Raw genomic sequence first — 17,324 nt, 5'->3', positions numbered from 1 at the left:
TTAATTTGTCCAGATTTTATCTGGAGTAAAGGAAAATTTTAGATTTCAGGCCATTTATATCAATTCAATAAACTGTCCTCATAGAAATGCCAAACCTGATTTTTCTCATCAGGCATACTAAAGCAATCTGCCCTCTCTGTTTTAGTTTTGCATGCAACTCTAAACCTGAATAAATAGGCTTTCTAATGAAGAGATCAATGACTTTAAATGATACACAATTTTATGTCTTTGTAAGTCACCTTTCCACACTGAAACATGAAAGCTCCATAAAATAAGTTAATATTTTGCTTACAGAGAAACAATATTACTTGACTTCATTATAAATAAATATACTTCATATGAGACAATGATTTTTTTCAAATTAAAGATTAAAATACTCCTATTAAAACCAAAACAAAGATATTTTATGTTCTCACATCTTTATTAAAGTACATAATCCTGGCTGAATAATAACTCATATTTCTATATCACAAATTTGCCTTTCAGTAACACATAATACACTTAAGGTAGATTTACCTTATAGATAGTCTCAGCTTCTAAACACCACTACATTGATTCATACAAATAGCAAAAATCACATAGAGGAGCATCTATCGTTATCTTTCTTAGTACTTATCTTTAGATTTAAAAGCTCCTTAATAAGCAGAATTCCCATAAAAATCCATTTCTTGAGATAGGAAACAAATACTATTCCTATCTTAAAATTGCCTTTATCTGATTTGATTGGAAGTTATTATTAATAACATAACCTTTAAATTTCTGGGGAAAACCAATACTTTATATTCACTCCTCAGGGAAGGCTTGATAGGAAGCAAAATGAGGAGCCATTATAAAATCATATTGCTAAGTATTACATTAACTCACAATTCTACATATATAATTATATGCATATCACATCTAACAATTGCTATTTAGTATATCAAGATACATCCATAAGTATCCTTTGGTTGGATTAATATCAGGAGGCGCTGCAGCACTGAAAAATTCATTCTCTGGTCTTCTGGTTGTTAGTATAAATAGAAGCTTTTGAACCTATTTGGTGATCCCAATTTTGGGGCCTATATCACAAAATCATCAAGAGACTAGTGGCCTCAGGTGGAAGAATTTGAAAACTGGAAGGCTTACAATTAAGTTAGAGTTATTGTTAGCAGATCTTTGGGAAATAGAAATGCAGCCAGAATCACTTGATATTAGAAATAAAGATTCATTAAATCTCTTTCAGAAAAATAGCTTTAAAACTTGTGTATCTCCAAATGTTCTTTTTTTTAAAAGAACATATAAAATTAAGATATGTGTGAAAATAAGCCAGTTTCAAGTAAACTTTTTTCTTTTCATTGTTCCCCCTTCAGAGGAATTCTTCTCAACAAGCACAAATACGCTAATCTTTAGAGCAAGACAAATTCTTCTGTGCTAAATCTTTTTAATCTTTTCTTTTCATCCTCTGAGAAAAGGTCTTCTTCATTGGTTGTAGTAGATGTAAAATCATAGTCTCTGGAATGACCATTTACAAAAGTAAACAAGGGATATTTCTCCTTAGAAGAAATTTTCAGCATCTGTAACAAAAAGTACAGAAAAATCCCTTATTGGATGCAAGAGTGCATTAGTAGGACCACATGAGGAAATCTAATGTTTTAATCCTGAATCTCTCTTGTTAGTTTTTCTCATTTATAATTATTCATACCACTGTTTCACTGTTCTGGCTAAAAGACAAAAAGTTCATTAGCATTATAGAGTTTACTTATAGCTAAATATCTGCTGCTCCATTAAGAGCAGACCATCAAAAATTAAGCACATTCATTCCCACCCTACTCCTCTCAAAGTAAGTCTTCTAATCACCTTCCAATTTAAAGGTTTACTGAAGAATCAAGAGTTATCTTCTTTTGGTAGTAATAGACAATAAAACAAAATGGTATCACTGACTATAGGAAAATATTGTGAAAGACTAGTACCATTACACAGTAGAAAAATCATTAAACTAAGTCAGAAGATCCATTCTAATCTCAATTCTACAACTTACCTTGATGAAACCTTGGACAAAATTACCTGACTGCCCTTTACAAAATGGGGCAACTTACCTCATAATTGTTAAACTGACCAAAAGCAATATAAAAAGTTATTTTAAAAATTGTTTAGTCTTTTCAGAGTCACATATTTGAAAAAATATTTCTGCAATAATTTGGTAAACATGAAAAATAGTATTCTTATGCATAGTAATAATCCACACCTTATGTATTACCTCCTAAAGCCACATAATTCAGAAGTAAAAAAAAAAATACCTGGAATTTTGTGGGTAGACCAACCACCTTTATAACCTCTGTCAATTTGGGATTCATTAACAATCCAACAACCCATTCTAAACCACTTTAAATCTTTCTGTTAAACAAATTCTATTTAAAAATTAAAACAATTTTCATTAAAAATGAATAAAAATTTTTTGAATGACATTTTGATAGAAACAAAGTTTCCTATAGATAACCAGGACCTATAAGGATTCTGAAAAGTTAATGTGAATTACGGAGAATGCTGAAAAATATCAACAGCATTTACACATCATTAATCATGATCAATTAATTATAACTTGTTTCTAAAGGATAATTTCAGGGGTAAAAACTAAATTCTCCCAAATGTCAATATTCAACTGAAGGATCATCAAATTCTTATATATTGCATTTATAGATTCTCTTGAAACATGGCTAAAATAAAAAGGTAGCTCTAGCATACAGATACAATGTTAAAATATTTCCATGAGACAGTTAACATGAAATACATTTTTTAATTGAATGGGAATGAACCATGTAAAACCAATTAAGTACTTAGAAAAACTAGATATAATGAAAATCGTAACCTATAATTTCATATGGCTCTCCTAAAGTATATATTGGTCAAATTTATTTTATTTACATTCTATTTTTTAAAAAGGAAGAAAGAAGAAAAAGTGCAGAAAATAAAAATAAGACAGAGGAAGCTGGCATGTGATCAGGCCTCTTTCATCTCCAGCCAATGGCTGGAATACAGTCCAAAATTGTTGTCATTTTATATCATTTAATGTCACTTGTAAAAGTCCATTATCTAATGGGCATTGTATCATTTTCAAGTCAGCACAACAAAGCTAATATTATCATCTCTTCATCTTTTCTTTCAAGATCAATAAAGAAGTCATTTAGGTTTATTAGTGGCTCAGCAACTAAGATTCAAATCTCACCCAGGGCAAAATGTCAGAAAGGGGTCCTCTATCCTTTAATTATAAAATATACCTACTTTTTCCATATGGACTTGTAGTGTAAGGCCCCCTTATGCATATTTATTGATTTAGGCTTTGAGAATTATGGTTTTTCTAATTTTTTGTGATTTACTTAAAATATTCTTAAAGATTATCAATGAAAAAACATATTAAAGGTTTACTCAAATCGAAAGTTATGTCCACACAAAAACTTGCACATGGATATTTATAGCAGCTTTATTCACAATTGCCAAAAATTGGAAGTAACAAAGATGTCCTTTAGTAGCTGAATGGATAAATTGTGGTACATCCAGACAATGGAATATTACTCAGCACTAATAAGAAATGAGCTATTAAGCCATAAAAAACATGGAGGAACCTTAAGAGCATATCACTAAATGAAAGAAGACAATCTTACATATTACATATTGCTGTAAGAGTCCAACAATATGATGTTCTGGAAAAGGCAAAATGATGGAGGTAGTAAGAGACTAGTGGTTGCCAGAGATTAATAGAAAGGGAGAGATAAGCAGGTGGAGTACAAATAATTTTTAAGGCAGGAAAACTATTCTGTATGATACAATAATGATAGCTACACATCATTATACATCTTTCCAAACCCAGAGAGTATATAATGTCAAGAGTGAACCCTAATGTAGACTATAGACTTTGAATGATAATAATGATGTGTCCAATGTAGGTTCATCAATTAGAATTATGTCTAAAAAAAAAAAGAATATATGTCTAGTGGGAGATGTTGATGGGGGAAGGGAGTATATAGAAACTTTCTGTATTTTTCCCTCAATTTTGCTATGAAACTAAAACTGCTCTAAAAAAATAAAGCCTATTTTTAAAATGTATATTAAAGGACAAGTGAGTTCAGCAGTAAGGTAAATGATAACCTATCAGTACCTAAACATGATATGGCAGGGAAGAAATAATTTTAGGACATATAAATATGGAATGCCAAAGGAAATTTTAGAAATTATTTAGCTTACTCTCATTTTATAAATGGGAAAATTGAGCCTCAAAGGACTTAAATTACTTTCCCAAGATGATTTAACAGCAACAGCAGCAACAATAAAAAGAGATAAATAAGGAATTATTGGAATATTAGGGTGTCACTTGCAACATGCTTTTAAACACTTTTCCTAGCTCCTAAGCACCCTATTAAGAATATTTTTTCAGACTTGTTTTCTTTTTAAAAAGAATAACCATTGCTTTGAAAATCTGATTCTAAAAACTTCTATCAAAAGTGAAAACTTTAGGGATCCCTGGGTGGCGCAGCAGTTTGGCGCCTGCCTTTGGCCCAGGGCCTAATCCAGGAGACCCAGGATCAATTCCCACGTCGGGCTCCCGGTGCATGGAGCCTGCTTCTCCCTCTGCCTGTGTCTCTGCCTCTCTCTCTCTCTCTGTGTGACTATCATAAATAAATAAAAATTAATTTAAAAAAAAGTGAAAACTTTAGTTTTTTTTTTTTCTCATATTAGAAGTCAAAACTAAGCTTAAAGTCCCTCCATGATGGATAACATAAAATCTACATGAAAAAAAAATTCTAAACTAGGTTACCTATATTACATAGGCTATTATCAATTGATATACTACACAAAAGATAACAAAAGTTAATAACTTTGAGAAATATTTTTCTTTTTTTGTTGTGGAGATATTTTTAATTTTTTTTTTAAATGTTAATTTAATTTTAATTAATTAACATAATGTATTATTAGTTTCAGAGGTAAACTTGGGAAAATATTTATTATATAATGTTAAAAGAAAAAACGATATAAAGCCACATGTAAAACTTAATCTCAGGATAAAATCATTTTAAATACATATTTTCAAAAGATTAGAAGGATATACAACAAAATATTAAGTTATCTGTGAATGAAAGACTTAGTGGTATTTTTTTTATATTTCTAATTTCCAAACTTTCTAACATATATTTCTTGGATAGTTAGGAGAAAACAATTTTTTTTTTTAAATTTAAGATAACTGAGTAAACTCAGTAACTATCTCATAGTTGCTTTTCAAAAGGGGATTCAGTGATTTGCTCAACAATAATTTTAAAATAGGCAAGTCCTCTGTTCTATTTTAATAACATAGTCAAAGACTGAAGTGCCTTTATTATCTAAAAGGCAGATCACTTTTCAAGAGGTCAAATAATATTTATTACATTTTTCCTATGTGCTACATTGATGGGTTTCAAAATCTACAAAGGAAAAAGCTGGAGGACAGAAGTTAAGCAATTTCTTCATAATGCTAGTAGGTGTAGGGAGAACAGAAATAGAACCAGGAGATGAGGGCATCCCGGGTGGCTCAGGGGTTTAGTGCTGCCTTCAGCCCAGAGCATGATCCTGGAGACCGGGATCGAGTCCCGCATCGGGCTCCCTGCATGGAGCCTGCTTCTCCCTCTGCCTGTGTCTCTGCCTCTCTCTCTCTCTCTGTGTCTTTCATGAATAAAGAAATTAATTTAAAAAAAAAAAAAAAAGAACCAGGAGATGACCTCTTCTCCCCAGGCCAAACGTTTACCTCTAGCCTCTGCTACCACACATGTACAATTATACCCAGTACAGAGCAGTCTAGACCTATATTCACAGTGGAGCTACATTTTATGTAGTGGTTAAGTTCTAAAGTCAGGGGCGCCTGCGTGGCTCAGTGGTTGAGCATCTGCCTTTGGCTCAGGTGGTGATTCCAGGTCCTGGGATCGAGTCCCACACTGGGCTCCCTGGAGGGAGCCTGCTTCTTCCTCTGCCTACGTCTCTGCCTCTCTCTGTGTCTCTCATGAATAAATAAATAAAATCTCCTCCATTGACTCGACTTATTCCTACATCCCAAAATGCAGATATTAATTACTGATCCTTTATCTTTATATATTCTATAGTATCTCTTAAAAATATTATCTATGCTCAGTTTCAACCATTTCTCTGCTAGAGAAATGTTATTATCCGTATTATCCATATTTTACATTTGAGGGAACTAAAAAATACTGAGTGGTTAGGTGACTTGTACAAGTTCACATAGCTAGTGTCTCACAGAGCCAGGATTTAAACTTAAGCAGCCTGGTATGTTACAACTACTATATTATACTGCCTCCTACAGTAATGGAGGCATGCTGCGATATCAACTCAAATTCATGATCATTTCTGCCTCCCAAAATGAGCTCCCTTCTAGACTTCGCTAGGCTTCTATCATTAGTAACATCATCTTTATTAATTAGTAATGGTTTTTGTTGCCAACTGACAAAAAGTAAAATAAAATAAAATACAACAATGGCTTTATCACAACAAAAAGTCTGACATTGCTAGCTTTGGTTCCTTGATGTCAAGTAGTTCCTACAATTCTCTTGGCCTTTCCCTTGTGATCACAAAATACTGCTGACACCCCCAGGTATTGAGTTCACATTCAGGGCGGGGGGGGGGGGCAGGTAGATACAAGGGGAGTGACAGAACCACATCTAAATCTACCCATTTTATCAGAAGAGCAAAATTTTTCCCAGATACTTTCAGTACATATCCAGTTATATTTTACTGGCCAAACTGTGCTTAAATACAAGGGAAACCAAGAAAAGTGAATATTTGGGCACAATGTTACCCCAAATAAAAGCAGGATTCTCTTAGCAAAAAAAAAAAAAAAAAAAAGAGGTGGATATTGAACAGGTAACTAATGGTACTTGCACACCATTCAGAGAGGAGAACCCTGATAAAAATAAAACAGGGCAATGTGATAAGAAAGGATAGGAAGGCTTCTGTAGGTTGTATGGTCAGAAAAGGCCAAGTTGAGACCCAAATGATGATAAGTAATCACACATTAGAATTCTAAGGAAAGAGCACTCCAGCTAGGAAAACCAGCTAGCAGGAAGGCCTAGGAGGCCAGTACACTTAGCATGTTCAAAGAACAAAAAGAAGGCTTGTGTGGCTCAAGGGTAGAGGAAAAGAGGAAGAATGATTGGTATATAAGAGCCAGATCACCCAGGCCCATGTTAGCCACATTAAACAATCAAACTCATGACATTCTACCATAAACACTCCATAATATTCTACTGTAATGTTTCTGCTCATGATGTTCCTGTCTTCTAACTGCCCTTCATACTTCCTTTCTGATCATACAAACTCAATCACTCCCCAAAGCTAAAGCCCAAGTTCACTGACAATTACCTCATGCTGAAGTGATTATTCTTTTCTCCAAAGTCCTGCAGATTTGTCTAGTGTAGCACAATGATTACAGATATGGACTATGGAACACTAATTAGTCTCTGCTCAAAACCTGGCTAATACGTACAAACTATATGACCCTGAGCAAGTTACTTAACTAAACTATCTCATTTTCGTTCAGCTATAAAATGTCAGTATTGATAGAATCTATGTCACAAAGTTGTTGTGAGGATTAAATCAGTTAATGTATGTAAAATACTCAAAAGATTACCTGGCCTAATATGAATAATCTAATATATTTTGGCTATTATTCCTGCCATTATTATTACACTATTAGTTTTCTGGCATTTACTAAATATATTTTTACAGTCATTTATCTTTAATATCCATTTCATGTCTTCCCAACTAACAATTAGCCCTAAAGATTTTAAAAGAAATCAGAGGGGACACCTGGGTGGCTCAGTGGTTTGGCGCCTGCCTTGCCCAGGCCATGATTCTGGAGACCCAGGATTGAGTTCCACATCAGGCTTCCTGCATGGAGCCTGCTTCTCTCTCTGCCTGTGTCTCTGCCTCTCTCTGTGTCTCTCATGAATAAATAAATAAAATATTTTTTAAAAAAAAGAAAGAAATCAGAGTTCTAATCATTAAATCCTAGAAGTAAAAAAGACCTATGAAAGAAAAATATCCCTCAGATTTCACTTGGAGAATACAGAACTAGGAGGAAGGAGAAATATAATCATGAACATAAACCTGACACATGGGGCGCCTGGGTAGCTCAGTGGTTGAGCATCTGCCTTCAGCTCGGGTTGTGATCCTAGGATCCCAGGATCAAGTCCTGCATCAGGCTCCTTGCAGGAAAGCCTGCTTCTCCCTCTGCCTATGTCTCTGCCTCTCTCTGTGTGTCTCTCATGAATAAAAATCTTTTAAAAATAATAATAATAAATAAAAATTAAAAAATAAACCTGACACACTAAGTTGTTTACAGAAAGACATTTACCAAAATAGTAATGGGTATGAGAAATTGTGTACCATTGAAGAAAATGGGTATGTTTGTTCTAGAAAACAAAGACAACTTATTCTCTTGCTTTCTGAGATGAAGGAGTAAAAGTTACATAGAGAATGATTCCAACTCAATATAAGAAGTGCTTTTTTAACAATAAAGATCTGTCCAAAAATTGAAAAGACTTCCAAGGAAAATAATTGGCTCACCATTAGCTGAAATGAAGAATAGTCAGTCAACTGTCTAGACCATGTGGATTGATGTATAAATTGAAGACTATAAAAAATCGTGTATATGAGCACATATTCTCAAAGTTGAACTGTCCGTCTGAGGTTTGAATTTCAGCACTACCATTTATTAGTTGTGACCTTGAAGGTTACTGAACCTTTGTAAGTAGGTTCCTCAATTGTATAAAAGGATAACAGTACCTACGTCAGAAAGTTTGTGTAGATTAAATGAGATAATGTATATCAAGCACATAGCACAGTATCAAACATATGGTAAGGACTCTATAAATGTGAGCTTTGGATTAAATAACCTCTAAGATCTCTTAGATATCTAGGATTCAATGGCTATAATATAAATTTTGTTCTATAGCTAGAGGACAACTGGCTACTTGTAAATATTTTTTCCTGTGTGGACACCCATTCCATAATCAATTTCCTAATACATTTTTATTTGCGATTTTTGTTCTCAAGTATCAGTACTATTAGGTAGTAAGTTTATCATTTAAAAAGAGTATTTTAGGGATGCCTGGGTGGCTCAGGGCCTGGATCTCTGGCTGTCTCATGAGAGACACACTCCAGGATCCTGGAGTTCCAGGATCAAGTGCCGCATTGGGCTCCCTGCATGGAGCCTGCTTCTCTCTCTGCCTATGTCTCTGCCTCTCTCTCTCTGTGTGTCTCTCATCAATAAATAAATAAATATCTATTAAAAAATAAATTAAATAAATAAATAAATAAATAAATAGTATTTTACTTGGGGTGCCTGGTGGCTCAGTCAGTCGAGTGTCTGTCTTTAGCTCAGGTCAGATCCCAGGGTCCTGGAATGAAGCCCCACATCTTCTGTCTGCTTCTCCCTCTGCCCCTCCCCTCTGCTTATACTCACTCTCTCTCACTCTCTATCTGAAATAAGTAAATAAAGTCTTTTTTTAAATAAATAAGATTATTTTATTTTTAAATTATCTTTAAGCTGAGAACAGTAAAAAGAGGAAGAATATGGGATGTGAGATAAAATGAAAATCTACATCAGGCCTTTTACAAGACAGCAGAGCAGAGGAGATATAGTCTAAGTTCAGAGCTTGGGAAAGAGATGTGTTGGTAGGATACTTAGGAAAAGTGAGCACATTCACCTACACAACTTGGAGAGGAAGAATACATAAAACCACAAAAACAGAGGTGAGACACAAAACTGAAAACAGGAAAACTCACTGAAAGCCTATATACAGACTCAATTCCCCGGTCCCTCCTCAAAAACCAATACCCTTCTTTGCTCCACATTAGCCATCCAACACACAGAAAAATAAAAATTTGTCCTTTGGAAAAACTGAATAAAGATACGGCCTTTGGTACACCAGGCACAGTGATGACTACAAAAGCTAAAGTATTAGGTGAGACTCTAAAATATTAAGCTGTAAGGTCCCCAGTATCCTTCACTTGTTGGTCCAGAGCACCAGCAAGCAACACATTCCACAGGAAGATAGCAGAACTCCTCTCCGAAAAAAGTGATACAACTCTAGAGAAAAGATTACCACTTAGGCAAACTCATCACCTCATCACCCTAGTATGTAAAATCGCCAGCTAAAAAGCCATGCTCAAACACACAGAACTGCTACTCACCTCTTTGGTGCCTCACTCTTAAGTATAAACAGACACAGAAGGTCACCAGTTATTTGAGGAAAAGCATCCAATGGAGAACTGGAAGATTAAAACAAAAACAAAAAAGGATCCAGAAGGAAAACAGAAACAGCAAAAGAAGCAGAAGAAAATTTCAAAATTACTATAATTAATTTCCTTGGAGGAAATAAGAAATAATACACCCATTAAAAAAGAAGACAATACAACAGAAGAAATAGGTGAAAATGTATTAGATTTGCTATAATTCAATTACTGAAAAAAATTCAATTACTGAGCTCCTTGCTAATTTATAAGACAAATTTATAACAAAATATCTTTAATTCATTCCTTCATTCAACAAATATTTATGGATTCCTCCCATGTGACGGCAGTTCTGGGCACTGGGGAAACAATAATATACAAAACCAACAAATACTCCTTACTAAAATTACATTCCCGTAGAGTAGAAAGGTGGTAAATAAATATTATGCGTAATGTGTTTATATGGCAGAATGTGTGTGTACTTAAGTGCTAAGGAGAAAAATAAAACAAGGAAAGAAGGAAATACTAACAAATGCACAAAGGGTGGCCAAGAAAGGACGAAGAAGGTGACAGGTGAGTAAAGACCTGAAAAAAGTGAAGGAGGGAAGCATGAGAATATCTGCAGGAAAAGACTTGTAGGCACAGGAAAACAAACAGAATCCTTGAAAGAGAAGGACACCTAGCATTTTCAAGGAGGCTAAGTGTGGCTGGACTTGAGAGAGTAAGGGGATAAGGTCAGAGAGGGAATGGAGGATAGAGGGAGATTCCACTTTTAGAAGGCCTTGTAGGCCACTACTTCTATTTTGACTTACAAAGCTCCTGAAGGGTTTTGAATAAAAAAAGTAACATGATATTAGTTACATTTTAACAAAATCACTCAGGCTGCTATACTGAGAAGATATGTATAGATACAGCAAGGGAGATCAGTTAAGAAGCTACTGTAATAATCCCAAGGAAGCTATCTATGATGGTATACCAGGATAATAATGGTAATGGTGAGAGGTCACCAAATTCTAAATATATTCTAAAGGAGAGATGATAGAACTTGCTGATAAAGTTGGGCATGGGGTGTGAGAGTAAGGGATCCAGGATGATTCAAAGTTTTTATTTTTATTTTTTTTAAAGATTTTATTTATTTATTCATGATAGTCACACAGAGAGAGAGAGAGAGAGAGAGAGAGAGGCAGAGACATAGGCAGAGGGAGAAGCAGGCTCCTAGCCCGACATGGGATTCGATCCCGGGTTTCCAGGATAGCGCCCTGGGCCAAAGGCAGGCGCTAAACCGCTGCACCACCCAGGGATTCCTGATTCAAAGTTTTTAGACTAAGCAATCAGAATAATACAATTGCCATTTATAGAGTAACCAAATTCTTTTCATTTGGTTTATTTTACTTTATTTTTATAATTTACCTAAGTAATATTTTTTTGGATGGATTTAAGACAAAACTGTAATGCCATGTTCCTTCTCTGTTCCACTCCTCTAAACAGAGTACTCATGTGGTAAAAGTCCAATGAAATAAAACTAATTTTATGTTAGGAGTTTTTAAATTGGTTTTTAAATCTACAGTTATATCTTACAACTTAAAGAACTAAAACAAGTATTTTAGAAATGTAATTATTTAGAGGACCCTGATGAGATTAACCCTGCCAACAAGAACAATCATTAAGAAATGGAAAAAACAGATAAAGCAACTGTTAGGGAGCAGCCAAGAAAAGTATGTCTTGAGAAATGAAAATCTTAGAGAGGGGACATCAGGAAATGACAGGACAATGGAATATGTATCGTTAAGATACGAACAAAAAACTACTAAAATGGAATTCTATGCAGCAAAGATATCCTTCCAATAATAAAGGCAAGCTCTTCATCTTCCCCTCCCCTCCCAAACAGTTCATTAATACAGCCACTAGATGAGGCTAGGCAAAACAGGCATCCATGCCAGGATCAAGGCAGGCCCTCTGGTCTACTGACTGTGTGGAAGCCAGATTGGAACCTGGAAGATATCACTTTAATCAACTGATCAAAGTTAACATCACCAGTAAAGGCACAAATTGAAAACATGTACCAACCATTAGGATGCAGTAAGAACATACAGAACCACTTCCATGATATACCTGACAAAGATGCATAACCTGAAAGATTATGAAGAAACATCAGGGAAACCCAAGATGAGGGGATAATCTATAAAAGTATCAAAAGTATCTTGTAAAATAAATAAATAAAAAATAAAAATGTCCCATAATCTTTGAAAATATCAAGGCCATGTGAAAAGTCGAGATAAGATGAGGAACTATTCTAGAATGAAAGAGATTCAGTGTATATAAATACAACACAATATTCTGAACTGGAGCCTTTTGCTATACAGAGCAATACTGGGCCAATTAGCAAAACAAATAGTTTCTGAGGATACATGGTAATAATATACAATGCTACTTTCCTGATTTTGATAGTTGTATTGTGCTTAGGTAAGAGAATGTCTTTAGGAATTGCACATTCAACTTTTCAATTATGGGGCATCATGTTGGCCACTTATTCTCAAATGGCTCAGGAAAAAACTTATCTGTACTATATTTACAACTTTTCTGTAAGGTTGAAATTATTTCAGTTTTTAAATGAAGACAAAGTTGCAGTCAAACAAAACCAGAGAATTTATCACCAAACAGAACTAAAAGAAACCATAAAGGAAGTTCTTTAGAAGGAAGCAAAATGATCCCAAGAGAAAATAATAATACAGGAAAGAATAAAGGGCATCAAAAAGGGTAATATTGACTATTTAAAACAAAATGCTTTGTAGAATTTAAAACAGATGTAGGATTAAGATATATGACAACAAAGTACAAAAATAGACTTTAAGGAAAAAAATTACTAGAGATAAAGTACAAAAATAGATTTTAAGGAAAAAAATTACTAGAGATAAAGTCAGATGATTATAAAATAAATAGGAAGACCTAACAATACTAAATTTGTATATAACTAATAACATAGGATCAAAATATAGAAAAAAAACAGCAAGAGAATTTGAAGGAGAAATGAACAAATCTACAATTACAACTGGAAACTTTTATCACATATCTTACATACTATGCAGGAACAAAAAGGACATGAAAAAATTTAACACAACAACTTAGAGGCAAGAGGGAGGGAGGGAAGGAGGAGATTGTTAATAGGTCAGAGACAGGATTAAACAGAACTATTCCATAGAGATGCTGAAGTCTAAAGAAGTAGAAGATGGAAGAGGTATGTATTGTTTTAGATACACACCCAATAAACCTGACTTCATCATATTCACCTGACTTCCAAATTTTTCACCTCTTTCAGTTCTCCCAGACCATTTGCCTCCCTATCCACAGAGATTCCATGATTGACCATTTCAGTGAAATAAAAGATACTTGTAACTCTACCTGAAATTCTGCTATCTTCATCATGTCAGATTCTATTGCTCATCTTATCTGCTCCCAATTTAAGGTTCTGAAGCATTCTTAAAGCAAGCCATGAAAGTGTATCAATCAAGTTCATTGTAATTAGGACCCTGATTATTCTCTTGCTGATTTTTACTAATTTTAATGTGGTAGGTTTAAATAGGGCAGATTTCATGGACCAGGTAAGATTTTTATCTGGACCTTAAAGAAAATGCAATGAATATATCTTATAAAATGTTTTTGTACTCCCTTTCCTATATTTCTTGTCCATAACACTGTATTTTTATGGAATTTTAAAATTTATTTGTAGATTTGATGTTCATCTTGTCCACTTAGACTATAACGTCATGAAGCTAGGTGTCATAACTTTCTTATTCACCAATGCATACCCAGCTCCAGACAGTCATTCAACAAACATAGTAAGTACTTACTATGGGCCAGGTAGTGTTCTAGATGTGCTGGGATACATCAGTGACCTGAATAGACAAAACATTCCTGCCCTTGTGAAGTTTATATTCCACTAGGAAAGACTGGTAATAACAAATACAATAGATAAGTAAATTATATAGTGTATTAGAAAGTAATAAGTGCTAAGAAAAAAATGACAAGGTAAGAGGGAATGGAAGGGGACACTGTACCTTTAAATAAGGTGATCAGATTAGGCCTCACTGAGGAGACATCTGAGCCAAGACTTAAAGGAAGCAAAGGACTTAGTCCAGCAGATATCTGAGGAAATCCACTACAATTAGGTTAGACATCTACAAGGAGGCCAACATGACTAAAGCAGAGTGAAAAAGGGTACAGTAAGAGATAAGGGGCTGGGGTAAGGGCATGGGGACAGATCATCTGGGACCTTGGAGGATATGGTAAGAACTTTTTAAATTATAAATGAACTGGAAAGTCAATGCAGGTTTCTGAGGAAAGGAGTGGTATGCTTTGACTTAGGTTCTAAAAAGATCAGTGAGGCTGCTGAATCAATAACAGGTTCCGGGGAAGGGGGCTTAGAAACAAATTAGGCCATTGCAGACCATTATAGTATCAGTAGAGGTATGAAAAGTGGTCTGATTCTAGATATATACTGAACATATAATTGGTTATAGGATATGAGAGAGAGAAAGGAGGTAAGGATAACTCCAAACTTTTGGCCTTAGCAGATAAAAGGATAAATTTGCCCTTAGGTGAGATGAGGAAAATTGTGAGCAGGACAGGCTTGAAAAGGAAGATCAGAATTTGATTTTGGAAATGTACATCAGACATACAAGGGATGTTGAATGGCATTTGGACATCTATAATCTATAATTGGAAGGAGAGGTCTGAGCTAAAGATATGATCTTGGTTTTGGTTGGCTATAATTGGTATTTAAAGCTACAGGACGGGGGATCCCTGGGTGGCGCAGCGGTTTGGCGCCTGCCTTTGGCCCAGGGCGCGATCCTGGAGACCCGGGATCGAATCCCACATCGGGCTCCCGGTGCATGGAGCCTGCTTCTCCCTCTGCCTGTGTCTCTGCCTCTCTCTCTCTCTCTCTGTGTGACTATCATAAATAAATAAAAAATTTAAAAAAAAAAGTTTAAAAAAAATAAATAAATAAAGCTACAGGACTAGAGATCACCAAGATAAAGAAGACATGAGAACTGAAGACTAAGCGTGGAGCACTCCAACATTAAGAGACTCAGGAGAAGAGCAGACAACGGAGAATTGAGAAAGAAAAACTGGGGACCCCTGGGTGGCGCAGCGGTTTGGCGCCTGCCTTTGGCCCAGGGCGCGATCCTGGAGACCCGGGATCGAATCCCACATCGGGCTCCCGGTGCATGGAGCCTGCTTCTCCCTCTGCCTGTGTCTCTGCCTCTCTCTCTCTCTCTCTCTCTCTCTATCATAAATAAAAAAATAAATAAATAAAATTTAAAAAAAAGAACAAGCAGTTATCCATGTTTCAAAAAGAAGATACATATCAACACATATACAAGTTCTAAATGTGAAAACTTTTGGAAGAAATGCAGGAGAATGTAGGAAATCTGTTTATTTGGTTATTACAGATTCCTTTGATACAAAATCTGATACAAAGAGATACTTTGTAGTTTATGAGATTGGTTACGTCTTACAATATGAAGTGTTAATAAGGATGTGAATCATTGGAAATTTTCATATACTGCTTGGTATGATCACTTTGGAGAATATTTGACAGTATCTAGCAAGTCTAAAAATATGCCTACCCTGTAACCCAGCAATTCCACTCTAGTATATCTAGGGCATCTAATGTAATAAACCCAGTTAAACTAGTACAAGTGAATGAAGAAATATGAACAAGAATATTCTTAAGAACATTATTTGTAACTGAAAAGTGAAACAAGCTAGATGACCATCAAAAAAATTTAAATAAGAAGTAATACATTGCAAAATGTATTATTATTCAGCAGTTATGATAAGCTAGACCAAGACGTATAGATCTAATTCCTAAGTCACTACTAAATGAAAAAGCAAATTGCAGGATATATATTTTTTCATATAAACATATCATTTATGATAAATTTAGTAACATGCAAAGCAATATATGTTGTTTATGGATATATTAAAATGAGTATTATATACTAAGTTATAATAATAGTTACTACTGAAGGAAGGAAGAGAATAAGGTTGGGGAAGGTTAACATGCTTCAATTATTTATGCTCAATGGTAGCACATGGGTATTTATTATGTTATTCTCTGTATTTCTGTATGCTTGAAATTTAAAAACTAATAAAATCAACATATTGCTAAATTACAAACCTCTTCAGCCTGGCATTCAAGACTTTCCACAATATTATCCAACTTTCTTTTCTAGCCTCATCCTTTGATGTTTCCTACAGCAGTATTTCCCAAGCCGTGGACACATATATGCCTCCTTCATTATTTTTGTTATGTATGCCATCTCTGTTATGATCAATGATTATTTTTCTTTTTATAGTTTTTAACTTAAATAGCCTTGTACAAATCACTAACAGTAAATTACATGTTTAATATGCCAGTTATATTTTTCTAATATGAATATAAATAAATACATATGGATTAAAATATGTGTCTTGGTGCCACCTAAAAACATCAAGTATCATACTTTGGGTAGCACAGTCTCACACCAGTAGTTCTCAGATTTGGTGTACAGGGCTACTTGGTAGGCTTGTTAGAACTGGAGACTCCCAGGGCACCTGGGTGGCTCAGTGGTTGAGCATTTGCCTTTGGCTCAGGTTGTGATCCCAGTGTCCTGAGATGGAGTTCTGCATCAGGCTTCCCACAAGGAGCCTGCATCTCCCTCTGCCTATGTCTCTGCCCCTCTCTCTCTGTGTCTCTCATGAATAAATAAATAAAATCTTTAAAAAATTAAAAAGAAGAACTGAAAACTCCCAAGCCATCCATATAGGATCCTAATTTAGGCAGTCAGAAGACAGAAATCCTATTGTACATGTACCCTTGGCACCTAACAAATACTGTTTGCCATTCTTTAGACAAGCTCTATGTTTTCCTTTTCCAATACCTTTCCTCTTACTTCCTCTGCTTGAAGTAACCTTCTCTCTTCTTAAGACAGTAAAAATTCAGCCTACATTTTAGGGCCCAAATTAAATACCACCATCACAATAAAGAACTTTGACCTGGATGTGACATTGCTCTCATTTCAACATCCAACCTT

The 17,324-nt window shown here is 34.8% G+C and overlaps 1 protein-coding gene across 9 annotated transcripts in view; it reads right to left on the bottom strand.

Annotated features, from left to right (window-relative positions):
* Positions 1–400: 400 nt before the first annotated feature.
* ATG4C (autophagy related 4C cysteine peptidase) overlaps positions 401–17,324 on the bottom strand; it is an 84,679-nt gene continuing 67,755 nt past the window's right edge. For 8 of the 9 annotated variants that reach the window (XM_072820547.1, XM_072820544.1, XM_072820541.1 and 5 more), the window contains one exon: positions 401–1,553. In XM_072820547.1, the coding sequence (XP_072676648.1) occupies positions 1,386–1,553 (168 nt within the window). In that variant the 3' untranslated portion in view covers positions 401–1,385. Of the gene's footprint in view, positions 1,554–10,209; positions 10,288–17,324 lie in introns of all 9 variants that reach the window. The other variant, XM_072820548.1, reaches the window with a different exon arrangement.

Source organism: Canis lupus, chromosome 3 (assembly GCF_048164855.1).
Source record: "Canis lupus baileyi chromosome 3, mCanLup2.hap1, whole genome shotgun sequence".
NCBI lineage: Eukaryota > Metazoa > Chordata > Mammalia > Carnivora > Canidae > Canis > Canis lupus.
This window is presented reverse-complemented; position numbering and strand designations above follow the sequence as displayed.